This window comes from Aotus nancymaae, unplaced genomic scaffold (assembly GCF_030222135.1).
Source record: "Aotus nancymaae isolate 86718 unplaced genomic scaffold, 86718_ANA_hifiasm-v0.15.2.pri h1tg000019l, whole genome shotgun sequence".
NCBI classification, from domain to species: Eukaryota; Metazoa; Chordata; class Mammalia; order Primates; family Aotidae; genus Aotus; species Aotus nancymaae.
In genome coordinates this window covers 15,997,486-16,012,221 of record NW_026988431.1, presented here as the reverse complement: position 1 = coordinate 16,012,221, position 14,736 = coordinate 15,997,486, and the positions used below count along the sequence as shown (strand labels likewise).

Genomic DNA, 14,736 nt, shown 5'->3' with positions numbered 1-14,736 from the left:
CATCTTATGTGTGTGCCTGTGTCTGCGTGTTGGCTATTTACGTGTTATCTTTGGAGAAATGTCTATTCAGTTCCTTTAGCCATTTTTAAGTAGGGTTGTTTGTCTTTTTGTTGAGTTGTGAGAGTTTTTTTTAATATATTCTGGATACAAGCCCCAGATATGATTTGTAAATATTTTCCGCATTCTATAGGATGTGTTTTCACTTTCTTAGTAATGTCTTTTGATGCACAAAAGTTTCTAATTTTGATTTAGTTCATTTTATCTGTCTTTTGTTGCTTGTACTTTTGGTGTCTACAAATCTGTTGCCAAATGCAATGCCATGAAGATTTACTCCTGTTTTCTTCTAAGAGTTTTTTTTTTTTAAGCTTCTATAAGTAGATCTATGATCCGTTTTGAGTTGATTTTTGTATATGATATGAGATAGGGGTTCAGGTTCATTCTTTTTGCCTATTTGGGGTCCCTGGAATTTTGATGGGATTACATTGACTCTGGATCACTTTGAGTATTATTGATAGCTTAATAATAAATCTTCTATGGCTGGGTGTGGTGACTTATGCCTATAATCCCAGTACTTTGGAGACTGAGATATATCACCTGAGCCCCAGGAGTTTGAGATCAGCCTGGACACTATAGTGAGACTCTGGCTCTGTTGAAAAACAGAAAACAGCTGAACCTGTTTCATTCCATTATTTAGCAGTGTTTTGTAGTTTTAGTATACAGATCATTGACTAAATTTATTCCTAGATATTTTATTCCTTTTGATGCTGTTATGATTGAAATTGTTTATTCTCTGATTGTTCATTGCTGGTGTGTAGAAACACACTTGGCTTTTGTGTGCAGATATTATACCTTGCAGCTTTACTGAATTAGTGTGTTAGCTTTAGTAATTTTTTGTGTGGGATCTTTGAGATTTTCTATATGTTGGGTTATGTCATATGTGAGGAGATATAGTTTTACTTCCTCCAATTTGGATGCCTTTCTTTTTCTTGCTTAATTGCTTTGGCTAGAACTTCCAGCACAATGTTGAATAGCAGTGATGAAAGTGGGCATCCATGTCTAGTTCTAGTTCCTGATGTTAGGGGGAAAGTCTGGTTCTTATAGTCTTTCTCTCACGAAGTCAGAGCTTATCAAAGCATGGTCCCTAGACAACAGCATCCACACCACCTGGAAACTTATTAGAAATATTCATTCTTGGAGATGCCTCTAAACTTTCTGATTCCGACACTGTGTGAAGTGGGGCCTAGCAATTTGTATTTTAAGAAATGCTCTAGGTGATGTGGATGCACATTGAAGTTGAAGAATCACTGCAGTAGAGTTCAAATTTCTTTGAAGTTAGTGTCTGTGCTTTATTTTGTTTGTATTCCTTTTAGTTCCCTTGTGGGATAAATTGGTGTTGAATAATTAAAAAAAAAAAAAAAGAATGTCAAGGCTAACCAAACTGCCTATATTATCTCTTAGCTTGTGTGAGAGTCTTGAGTCACCATGAATGATAAAAGATTCATCATTAGGGCTGGGTGCGGTGGCTCACACCTGTAAACCCAGCACTTTGGGAGGCTGAGGCAGGCGAATCATCTGAGGTCAGGAGTTCAAGACCAGCCTGGCCAACATGGTGAAACCCTGTCTCTACTAAAAATAGAAAAATTAGCCGGGCATGGTGGTGGGAGCCTGTAGTCCCAGCTACTTGGGAGGCTGAGGCAGGAGAATCACTTGAACCCAGTGAGCGGGGATCGTGCCACTGCACTTCAGCCTGGGCAACAGAGCGAGACTCTGTCTCAAAAAAAAAAGAAACGAGAGAGAGATTCATTATTAGACATTTATGAGATTCATCAAAAGACCTCATATTTTGTATGCAGTCTTAGACCTATTGCAAACCGCTTAAGTGTACTTGTATTTAGACCATTTGTTCTGATAATTACATTCGCCATTATTATCTGTTTACCTGCTAGCTGTGGCCTTATGGCTACTTCTGCCAGCAAGAACTTCTGTTCCTCAGCTAGTTAGAAAGACTGAAGGGTCACTTTTATAGGACATAATGAATTTTATCACATCATTATTTCATCTTTGCTTTATTTTCTCATTAGTTTTATCTTGCTATGTTGTGATGTCAACTTTTACATCCATTTTGAACAAGGTGATATTTAAATCATTTAAGAAAAAATGTGATCTATTGCAGCTAAGGGCTATTGTTGAAACATAGCCATTTAGTCATAAAAGTACCAGCATCATGTATTACATGACTACTCAGATTATAAAAATACTATTTAAAAGTGTGTAAAATTATAGTGTAATTAATTTATAGCTGATCTTTTTCTAAGACTTGTTTAAATGGCGATTTATACTCTGGATTTGCAGTTTCCACCACTTTGAGATTTCTAAATTTTTTTTGTAATTCACCTAATCAGTCTAGTTCTGTGTGCTCCCAGAATGGGTGAATACTATGAAGATAGCTTCTGAGATGGGTGAGCTCTAGGGCAGGGGTTCCCAACCTTTTTGGCACCAGGGACTGGTTTCGTGGAAGACAGTTTTTCCATGGGTTGGGGATGAGGGGGACTGTTTTAGAATGAGACTGTTCCACTCCAGATCATCAGGCATTAGTTAGATTCTCATAAGAAGCACACGACCCAGATCCCTCTTTGTGATGGGGTTCCTTTTCTTGCGAGAATGGAATGTGGCTGCTGATCTGACAGGAGGCGGGGCTCAGGCAGTAATCCTCACTTGCCCACCGCTCATGTCCTGCTGTGTAGCCCATTTCTTAACAGGTCATAAACCGACAGTGGTCCGTGGCCTGGGGATTGCGCACCCCTGCCCTTGAGGATCCCTGGTAGCAGGGAAGAAACAGAGGATGAGGCAGAATGATCTTACAGCCGTGGTGGAGGCGTTGCTCGTCTTTCCTTTTGTCTCTTTGATGTGTGAATACTGTCATAGAATCATTGCATTAATTGCCGTTGATTGAATAATAAAGCAGCTCTCCGACTTACTTTCTGGTTCAAGGTTTTCTATAAGTAAATGAAAAATCAATTTAAATGTTCGCAGACTTTTTAGACTTTTAGGAGGTTTAGTAAGATAAATTAGTGTTTTAATTAGGGAAAGATTACAGTAATATTGGACATTCTCAGACACAGTTGGGCAGAGGTAGTAAACTCACAGATTGGGAAATAAATGTTAGGAAGACAATAACTTTTTTTTCATAGCACCACGGTGAATGAGAGTTTATTTTGCTAGCTTTTAAACTCCGAAATGCCTGTAGGTGCAATGGTTTATTTCAGAAAGGAGAGGAACTTGGGGTTCTAAGGCAAGGTAGAGTTTTGGAAGCTATTACTGCATATTTTTAAGTGTCCTTTGAAATGGTTTTGATGACAGTGACAAAAGGAAGGGGAACAAGCATGTTAAAGTCATTTGGCTACTCTTGAAATCAAGGCTGTGAAGAAAACCTTTTCTAGCTGTAAATCACATACTTGTCCTGCATTCTTTAAAGCATTTTACACAAATGACTTTAACAGTTTTAGGGGTCATGCCTGGAGTTAAGAGACTATGTGCATGGTATACATTTTGGCGATTACAAAGCGATACTTTATTGGGGTGGTAGCACCTCTGTTCACACTCTGTACTGTGAAACATTTTATTTTTACTTAATGAGGAAGGATTGTTCCCTAAGTCGATGTTGTATGGAGTATCTACTTGTTGATTTTATGTTGGATGGGCAGGACTATTAAAAAACTTTAGTACTTAAAATGTAGTAGGAACAAAAAAATTTTTAAAAGCAACCAAAACTATCAATAAAATTATTAAAAGCATTATAAAAAATATGATAACTGGCCGGGCATGGTGGCTCACGCCTGTAATCTCAGCACTTTGGGAGGCTGAGGTGGGAGGATCACAAGGTCAGGAGATCAAGACCATCCTGGCTAACATGGTGAAACGCCGTCTCTACTAAAAATACAAAAAAATTAGCCTGGCATGGTGGCACAGGCCTGTAGTCCTCGCTACTTGGTAGGCTGAGGCAGGAGAATTATTTGAATCCGGGAGGCAGAGGTTGCAGTGAGCTGAGATCGCACCACTGCACTCCAGCCTGGACGACAGAGTGAGACTCTGGCTCAAACAAACAAACAAAAAATAATGATAACTAGCACATATTGAATTTAATCTTTAAACCTGACCATATGAAGTAAGAATTGTTATTCTCACTTATGACTATTAAGACGTAAGGCTGAGAAAGGCTGAGTGAGTTGTTCAAGGTCACAACCAGTGTGAATGGTGAGCTGGGCAATAAAACCTGACAGACCACACTCTTAACATCTGCTCCATAGAGCTGTGTCCATCAACCTTTGAATTTCACAGGGAGTGCTCTGGATGAGGCAGAGATCATTGTTTCTGATTTCAAGTGAGTCAATTCAAATACAAATATTTAGTAAATTCCCAACTCTCTTGATGGCTATGTCAAAAATGCTGAAGCTGAGAAGAAAAATGGGTCTGGAAACCAGTGCCTTCAGCGATTGATGGATGTATTCATTTATACTTCAGAATTAAATTGGGTCATGCAACGATCCATTTATATGCCATTCTCTTCTTCTGCTTTAAATTATTGCCAACATGTTAGCATGTGAGATACTGCTGTGTTTTTTGTTTTTTTAATAGAGATGATCAGATAGTTTAGTGATTTGGTGTATTAGCCATGAATTTGGAGTGAACTCTTGGCATTTGAAATGTTAGATATATATTATACACATTTTCTGCCATGGTCCTATGTTTTTTTCCCCTATTTCATAGACCTGTTCATGTGCTCACCAGTGTCCCTGTCCCTCTTGCCCCTACTGAGTCCTCTGTGAAGTAGTCATAACATTGGTTGTACTGTGAAGTGAAGGGTGCATTGTATATACATGTAAATGCAGCACTGGATGGCAGGGTCTGCCTTTTGCCAAATAAAGTGTTGTATTTCTTTTTTTTTTTGTTCCAGCTGAGCAGTTTTCATTGCCAACAACGTGACACTCATTAGGATAAAGCAAATAAACAATGCAAGGCGCTTGGAGCCAGGAAGTCACATCTCAGACTATAAACATAGTTTTCTGTTGACATTTGGGAGGTGGGTTGCTAAATGGGCGAGCCAGCCACCAAACAGAAAACCAGTGGCTGTGAAGTTCTTGCACTTCTAGGGAAACCATTTATTTAATCATGAGATCTTTGAAAGGTGTTTGAAGTTGATTTTGATGTAACAACGGCCAGTTTCTTTGTAATTAAATATTAACTCAAAACTATGTCTTAGGTAACTGTTAACCTTGCTATTCCTTGTTTGCTTTAGACATGTAATTAACATTCATTGGATTTAATTTTTTTGTTGTTCACATCTTTTATTAACTCATACACAATTACTTGTCTTCTGGTTTTAAAAACTTTGTTGGGAAGACAGAGTCTCGCTCTGTGCCCAGGCTGGAGTGTGGTGGCTTGATCATGGCTCACTGCAGCCTTGAACTCCTGGGCTCAAGCCATCCTCCCACCTGAGCCAAAGTAGCTGTGACCACAGGCACACACCACCATGCCTAGCTAATTTTTAATTTTTTTTGTAGAGATAGTATCTCACTCTTGAGCTCAAATGAGCCAGTGTGCCCAGCCTTGTCTTCTGCTTTGTTGAAGCAGTAAGTCAGACAATATTTGCCAAAATAATGTCTGTCAGATGTTTGTGGCTGCCATAAAAACTTCAGTACTACATTCATCTGAAGGACACTGCTAATGAAGGCCACTCTTTTTGCTGTTGTCATCCACCTTATCAATCTCAGGACAGCCTGCTTAATCTTCTATTGTGTTTATTCTTTTTGGAGGTGGTTTGACTTCTTTTATGAAGTCCCAACGCAAGATGAAGAGTAGACTCCTTTTGAATGTGTAGTTAGACAAAGTATGTCAGTCTTTCAGTTGCTTGCCAGCAAAGATCAGTGTTTGCTGATCGGGAGAAATTCCTTCTTTATTCTGGATCTTTGCCTTTGGATTTCTATTGTGTTCAAGGGTTCAACATTGAGAGTGGTGGTTTTCCTGTAAGGACTTTCACAAAAATCTGCATTTTGGTTGTGGTTACACCCCAGGTGGTGGATCAGAAAGCTGAATTTCCTATTTTGAAACAAATTTCTTGTTACTTTAATGCTTTACTTTGAAATAATCCAAGTAAATTTGGCATGCATATTTTTAATAGTTCCTTATTTTAAAATATGATGTATTTTTTCTCTGCCTTTATAAGAGATAGACTAAATTCAGTTGGTTTGGAGTGATTTAAGGATTTCTTCTGTTTCTAATTATGGCATGTTACAGTTATTTATTGAAAATAATAATCTAACTGAAAATTATAAACCCAAAGTCTATAGGAGCTTTTTAAACCAGAATAGAAAATAATTTTATAATTGATTTGTTGAAACATTGATTAATTATACATTCTTTTAAAGGCCAAATAAAAAGGAAGAAACTTTTTGCCCTACTCTGTTAGACTACTATTAACTGAACAATCTTGGTTTGTGGAACTTGAGGCTTTGAGGATCACTAAACATTTATAAAGATGCTTATAGTTTTGGGTTGTTTGTTTTCTTTGAGTTGTATAGCTGGAGAATTCCTTTTCATTCATAGTTTCAGGTTTTCTTTAAGGCAGTATATATCAACTTTTGAAGAGAAAATTAAGTGATTAATTATCTTCAGTTTGGATAGTACATTGAAAACATTGATTATTTTGAATAACACATGTTTCTTCTGCTATTAACATCTGACTCATCTCTTTTAGGACCTGCTGAAGTTCCCATGATGTCACCCAATGGATCCATTCCTCCCATTCATGTGCCTCCAGGTTATATCTCACAGGTAATCCATTTGATGGACTTCTCTACTCACTATGGACATTGTCGTTGCTTCAACAGAATATATGTTGAGGCTTCAAAGCCATATTGCAGGAATTAATTTAGGTACCATAGTGCTGGGTTTGCCATCATTTTGTGGCACCACATGGCATTTTTTGTGTCTTGCCACTTGATGTACCAGAGAGCCAGAGAAAAGGAAACACAGAATGCCTACTAGACTGTCCTCTGCCAAGTTGGGTTTTTATATTTGATTGTTTGGTGGTGATTTCTTTAGGGAGTCTCCTGTTTTAGAAATTTCCTTCCACCTGTACTATAGCTTTCTGGAAGAAACTTCATAGATTTACTCAGTTAACATATTAAAGGAGACATTGTTCACATAAACAGGGCCTGCCTTCTGTTATATGGAGTTCCATTTCTCCATGACGTGGCACAACCCAGGCTTGGAGAATTACTGAGTGCGATGTGAGAACTTGGCTACTTGCACTTAAACTTTTCTGAGCTTTGGTTTTCTACGTAAAATAATGGGAATAGCAATCTCAGAGATCTATTGGAAAGGTAAAAAAGCTTTAAAGGGTGAAGTTAACGTTCCTATGCCTGAATAAGGTATAAGATGTTTTGGATGGCTAGAACATGTGGACATCTGCATATACTTTGGTTTTTGTCCTGGCCTCAGCACAGTATGCAAATCTCCAGTTTCTTTCTGCATAACTACCTTTCCAAATACCTAATTAACAAACGGTTTTTCTTTCTTCTTTTTTGTTCTTCCTACTTAGCATAAAAGGAAAAATATTTACAATTTTACATCCAGAGATGATAATCACTGTGCTAACATTTTTTGGATTATATCCTTCCAGATGGATTTTTCTTCTCTCGATTCTTTTTCTCTGTCTCTCAGCCTCTGCTTTTCAAGTGGTTTAAAAATACGCAATTTCAGTTTTTAATGATTTTGCTAGGGCGAAAAATTGGCAGCAACATAGGAAAGTTGCTGAAGTGGAGGCAGGAATCAGAGATATATCCTTCTCTGATATAAAAACTTACCCATTTCTTCATGTGTAAGTCATATTGCAGCCACTATACTTTAATTTTTTTCCATCCTTTTTTTATGTGAACCAATTTGACTATATTTATTTATTTTTTATGTAGCCAGATTACTGGCCAGTTTTCCTGCTGTTGCAAATAAATGACTTATCTTACACAGGTCTTTGTAAATAAGAATCACTGGAGGGAGGAAGGGGTGTCAAACAGGCTCTTCCAGCAGGGATACAAGATGATGGATTACATTCACATCAGCAGTCAGTTAACAGAAAAGAACAAGGAATGTAGAATTCCATTATGTCTCCCGCTCATTTATTTTGAGGAAGTGTTTCATGCCATCGAACAGAGTACAGTTCTCACCATTGTGACAGCAAAAATAACACCTCCTTTTATGCTAAAGGTCCATTTAAGGAATACTAGTTACAAATTGAACATTCTGTTGGAGGGAAGCGTCAATGTGCTTTTTCTTGCTAGTAGTATTGCTGTGATTATATTAAATGCAAAAATATTTATTTCATATAGTCAAAAAAATGGAGAATTTTTGACTTGGATATATTTCTGATTCTGGAAAACTTCTGTGGAAAATCCGGACAGAAAGAGTAAAAGTAGAGCTGCAAACTCACTTGTGTAAAACTGATGAAAGAAGCTTGTTGAGACTCTTTCCCAGCTGATAGTTGCGGCAGAATATGCTAGACAATATTGGAAGAATAGTTAAAATGGAATACTTTGAATTGCAAAAGGGAAGGAAGCAGTCTGTAAAGCATGTGTATGACTAACATCATTTCACTTGGGCTCCTTGTCCAGAAGATAGGTCCAAAGTTAAATGACCTTCAGTGATAGTATTATATCCTTTTTGATATGTTAACAATAGAGCATCTGAAAAAGATTGTTGATATGAAGAAAACAGAATTGAGAAGCCAATAAGATGTGTGCATAACATCTTCTTTAAGGCTGGCAGTACACACACGTCAATGAAATGAGGAAGGAAGAACCAAGTAAAAAATGTCTTAGTTGTCTTGTTATCACCAAGAGATAGGAGCACAATACATTATTGTCATGCAGTTGTGGAAAGAAAGAAAGACACACACACACACACACACACACACACACACACACACACAGTCCCCCTTCCCCCTGCAGGCTGGGCATACGTGAGGAGTGCTCAGTGCTAATCTGTTGCTATGCTAGTCAGTTCTGTACAATTATTCCCACAGTCCTCTTCCTAAAGTATACAGACTTTCTTGTTCAGGTCTAGAATTGATTGCCATCGCATACAAATGTAGTTAAAGTTGTGGAGCATGGTGTATGAGAGCCATAACACTCAACCCTGCTAACCTCTCAAGAGGTACCTTTACCTGTCACCCCACAGTCTATGTGTTAAACCTCTGTTCCCTAGGTACCTTGGGCCTCTTTCCAAATGCACACTTTCGTGTCCGTTATTTTCCCCTGTCTGGAATCATCCAGAGCCTTTCTTTGGCAATTCAGTTGTTCTTTCTGCTGCCCCTCCTCAGCGTAACCCTTTTAGAACTTTCATCACAGAAACAGTTATTCTGTTCTTTCAGCATCTGTGGTTCTGTGGCTCCCCCCGCCCCGTCACGGAATACAATGTGTATTTATAGATCTCCAAGAACTCATATTGCCTCATGGGGATTGTATCTCAGCATCTAGAATATGGCCTGGCACAAAGTAGGTAATTGCTAAATGTTTCTAAATGTAAATGATTGTCCAAGTGTAAGTAAGTATAGGAGCGATTCATGTATATTCTTCAAAGATTTGCATGTTTAAAAAGAGTAATATAATGCTCAATAGATGGAAAATAACAATATGAGACTGATTGATACCTAGAAAGAATGAAATGTTCTGAATGTGTATTTAAAAGAGAGAAGAATGCCAAGACAGTTCACTGGAGAAAAGCATAATCTTTTCAATAAATGGTGCTGGGAAAACTGGATAGCCACATGCACAGAGAATGAAGTTGAACTGCAACCTCATATCATATGCGAAAATTAACTCAAAATGGATTATAAACATAAATCTAGGAACTAAAACGAGAAAACTTGAGGTATAAAATTTATAACCTTGGATTAGGTAATGGATTCTTACATGTGACACCAAAAGCATGAGCAACAAGAGAAAAAAATAGATAAATTTAGCTTTATACAAATCAACAATTTTTGTGCCTCAAGAGACACCATTAAAAAATGGAAAGAGGCCAGGCACCGTGGCTCACGCCTGTCATCCCAGTACTTTGGGAGGCTGAGGCATGTGGATCATTTGAAGTCTGAAGTTGAAGACCAGCCTGACCAACACGACGAAACCCCACCTCTACTTAAAATTCAAAAAAAAGAAATTAGCCGGGTGTGTGGCACATGCCTGTAGTCCCAGCTACTCAGAAGGCTGAGGCAGGGAAATTGCTTGAATCCAGGAGGTGGAGGTTGCAGTGAGCCAAGATCACACCACTGCACTCCAGCTTGGGTGACAGAGCAAAACTCTGTCTCCAAAAACAAACAAACAAAAAAAGTGGAAAGAAAATTCACAAAATGGGAGAAAATACGTACAAATAATATATTTCAGAAAGGACTTGAATCTAGAACATATTAAAAAAAATCATATAACTTGGCTGGGCACGGTGGCTCACGCCTGTAATCCCAGCACTTTGGGAGGCCGAGGAGGGTGGATCACTTGAGGTCGGGAGTTCGAGACCAACCTGACCAACACGGAGAAAGCCCGTCTTTACTAAAAGTACCAAATTAGCTGGGTGTGGTGGCGGGTGCCTGTAATCCCAGCTACTCGGGAGGCTGAAGCAGGAGAATCACTTGCACCCGGGAGGTGGATGTGCCATGAGCTGAGATAGCGCCGTTGCACTCCAGCCTGGGCAACAAGAGCGAAACTCCATCTCAAAAAACAAACAAACAAGAAATCTTCCAACTCAAGAATAAAAAACCCAGTTTAAAAATAGACAAAGGGGCCAGGCACGATGGCTCAAGCCTGTAATCCCAGCACTTTGGGAGGCTGAGGCAGGCAGATCACAAGGTCAGGAGTTTGAGACCAGCCTGGCCAGTATGGTGGAACCCCATCTCTACTAAAAATACAAAAATTAGCCAGGTGTGTGCCGGTAGCCCCAGTTACTTGGGAGGCTGAGGCAGAAGAATCACTTGTACCCGGGAAGTGGAGGTTGTAGTATGCCAAGATTGCACCACTGCACTCCAGCTTGGGCGACAGAGCGAGACTCTGTCTCAAACAAAAAGGGGCAGGGCACAAAGGACCTGAGTAGACATTTCTCCAAAGAAGATATACAAAAGGCCAATTAACATGAAAAGATGCTCAATTTCATTAGCCATCAGAGAAATGCAAATCAAAACCACACTGCGATACCTTAACTGCTAGGGTTTCTGTAGTCCAAAAGATAGTAACAAGTATTGGCAAGGTTGTAGGAAAAGTGGAATACACTGTATGTGTTAATGTAAAATAGTGTGTCTGCTTTGGAAAACAATCTGGCAGTTCCTCGGATGGTCGACTAGAGAGTTACATATGACCCAACAATTGCACTTCTAGGTATATACCTGAGAAATGAAAATAGATGATCACACAAACACTTGTACAGGAATGTTCCTGGGAGCATTATTCATAATAGCCCCAAAGTGGAGACCACCCAAATGTCCATCAACTTATGAATAGGTAAATATAATACTTTCACACAATGGACTATTATTCAGCCATAATGAGAAATAAAAGACTGATATGTGCTAAAATATGGATAAACCTTGAAAACAGTATGCTAAGTGAAAGAAGCCAGACGTGAAAGCCACATGTTGTGTCATTCCACTTACATAAAATGCTACAATAGGCAAATTCATAGAGACTGAAATAAATTAGCGGCTGCCGGGGTTGGGGAAGGAGTAATGGGGTATGCTATTTCTTTGGGGAGATGAAAATGTATTGGAAGTAGATAGTGGTCCTGGTTACTTAACTGTGACACTAAAACCTACTAAATTGGACACTAACAGGGTGAATTTTATGTTGTATAAACTAAATGTCAGTAAAGCTAGTAGGAAATAAGGGACGAGAGGAAGACAGTGACACGTCCCAGTTCTGAATCGGGAAGCAATAGGGCAGCTGGGAAAACGGCCCCGCTTTGGAGTTGTTCGTATGGTGATGGTAAGTACTGTGAATGTTGTGCACTGTGCTAAATGCTTTATTTTTATGGCTAGTTTTCACGGTCCCGTCTTTATGTATGAGGATGCTGAGGCCTGGGTTAGAACCAGGATTGCAGCTCACGCATTTCTGATCACACTGACCTCTTTCCCACTGTGATGCAACCTCAGAGTCCACGGCCGAGCCTTGTGCTGATGGTTGTATTGCCTCTGGCAGTGTGAGTGTGGGCGTTTGTTGTGCCTACCTAGACATCTTCATTTCTAAAACACCAGCTATTTGTGCGTGGTATGGTCTTTATTTGTTTATTTATTTATTTTATTTATGTATTTTTTGAGACGGAGTCTCGCTCTGTCGCCGAGGCTGGAGTGCAGCGGTGTGATCTCGGCTCACCACAACCTCCGCCTCCTGGGTTTGAGCGATTCTCCTGCCTGAGCCTCCCGAGGAGCTGGGATTACAGGCATCCACCATCACACCTGGCTAATGTTTGTATTTTCAGTAGAGATGGAGTTTCATCATGTTGGCCAGGCTGGTCTTGAACTCCCGACCTCAGGTGATCCGCCCGCCTTGGCCTCCAAAGTGCTTGGATTACAGGCGTGAGCCACCACACCCGGACTAGATCTGTTTTTAAACTATGAGAAAGTGGATTTAGGTAAACGGGAATTTAATGTTATTACACTCATTATCATCACCATTATGTGAAAGCATTTGTGAGTGTGATTAGAGTTGAAACTGAAAGAGAACATGGACATTACTTGGAGAGGCCTTCCTTCAAATTCCACCTTGGCTACTTTTATAAGTTATTTCACCACACATGTGAATACCTGCCTGATGTGTTAGAGGGAAGAATCAGGAGAAATGTTATGTGAGTTGTGGCACTCATACGTGGTAGCCGTTGCAGTGAAAAAGACTGTCAGAACAATGCCAGTGGAAGTTTGGCAGAGTGTCCCTAAATACATACTGAAATCACGTGGTGTGAAGCAAAGTTTTCCTTTCATTGTATACTGGCCATGGTTCTCTCTCTGTTTTTTAACCTCACCGTTAACTTTCTCAATAATTTATATGTAAAAATGTGTTAAGCAGATGCTTTGAGTTTTATTTTCCATGCTTCTGTAGTAATTTATGATACATTTTTCAAATGTTATAGGGAAAACTTCATATTGACCCAAAGATTTAAAAAGCATATGAAAAAAACTGAAACATCCAAGTTAATGTTTTATCATTTGGGAAACCACTCTTCTTTTTCCAGATTAACTGTTGTAACCTCAAAACTTAGTAGTCAAAATAAATATTTTTGTTGTGAGAGCAAAAACAACAAAAATACCATATTGGATTGTTCTGGGGATTAATTAATGGGTCAGTACCTGTTGAAATTACATATATTTCATTTCAGGGAAAGACATGAAATATATTGAAAAATATATTTAGATTTTGGGTTGGTTGGTTATTTGCCAATGATGACTGTTTGGAGAGTTGGCCAGAAAGCAGAAGCCCCTTAAGAAATAGTGGGGCCTGTTTGGTGGAAGGCGTACAATGCTTTTTCCCCATTTTGCTCAGCCAAGCCAACTGAGCTATAAACATTAGCCTCAACTGCTTCCCTTTGGTAACTTCAGCTGGGGATTAACCACCGCTTTGGGCCGGGCACGGTGGCTCACGCCTGTAATCCCAGCACTTTGGGAGGCTGAGGCAGGCGGATCTTGAGACCAGGAATTTGAGACCAGTCTGGCCAACATAGTGAAACCCTGTCTTTACTAAAAATACAAAAAATTAGCTGGGTGTGGTGGTGTGTGCCTATATTCCCAGGTAATCAGGAGACTGAGGCAGGTGAATCACCTGAACCCAGGAGGCAAAGGTTGCAGTGAGCCGAGATGGCACCTTTGCACTCCAGTCTGGGCGACAGTGGGAGACTCCATCTCAAAAAAAGACAAACAGAAAACCACTGCTTTGTTTCACCTTCAGTGTTGTGAAAATGATCAACAGAAAGGCACGCGGGGCATTGGCCCTGTGCCCTGATAAACTGAGATTCACACCCATTTGGTGGCCAGTAATGAGAACTGGATTCTCTTTCAACACTTCTGGTCCTTCAGAGGAATTGAGTTTTCTGGAGGAAGTTAAGGGATTGTTCCACATTGTACAGAGTGTGCCCATGGGGGTTTGTGTTGTGTTCTGTGGAAAAGAGCATGGTACGTAGGTATCATTTCGTTTCTGTGATCAATGGATTTGAAACAATTTTATTTTTTATCTTGTGGCTTATTTTGTCCAAGGAGCAATTACAGGCAGGATTGGCAATGGTAAATTAAAGAAATGGACCAAGGACATCCCCTCCCCTCAGAGAGTATTGTGCAAATTTCCTCTTTCTGAGCCTTCTCCCTTTTCTGCATTTTCTCTTTGATTTCTTTCCTTTGTTTCTGTGATCCTGGCATTGTGACATAATAGAATACGGGATTAGTGGGAGGAAATGAGGGCCCAAGCGAGGCTCCACATCCAACTCTCTGTGTGATTTTAGGAATATTAAGTGATTTATTTGGGTGTATCACTTGTTTACTTGATCATTGTCTGTCTTCCTTTTAGCATTTAAGTCCACAAAGGCAGGGACTTTGTGTGTCCTGTTCAGTCCTGTTCATCACTTGATCTCTAGTTCCTTGAAAGGTACCCAGCACATAATGGGCATTTCTCAAAATTTGACTCTCTGGCTGGAGTCGTTTTTATTTTGTAGAGGGAA

At 39.5% G+C, this 14,736-nt stretch overlaps 1 protein-coding gene across 3 annotated transcripts in view; it reads left to right on the top strand.

Moving 5' to 3' along the window:
- The window catches only part of FNDC3B (fibronectin type III domain containing 3B), a 371,599-nt gene that overhangs the window by 189,608 nt on the left and 167,255 nt on the right, over positions 1-14,736 (top strand). For all 3 annotated transcript variants that reach the window (XM_012466702.2, XM_021674622.2, XM_064378642.1), the window contains exon 4: positions 6,755-6,831. In XM_012466702.2, coding sequence (XP_012322125.1) covers positions 6,755-6,831 — 77 coding nt within the window. The remainder of the gene's footprint in view (positions 1-6,754; positions 6,832-14,736) is intronic.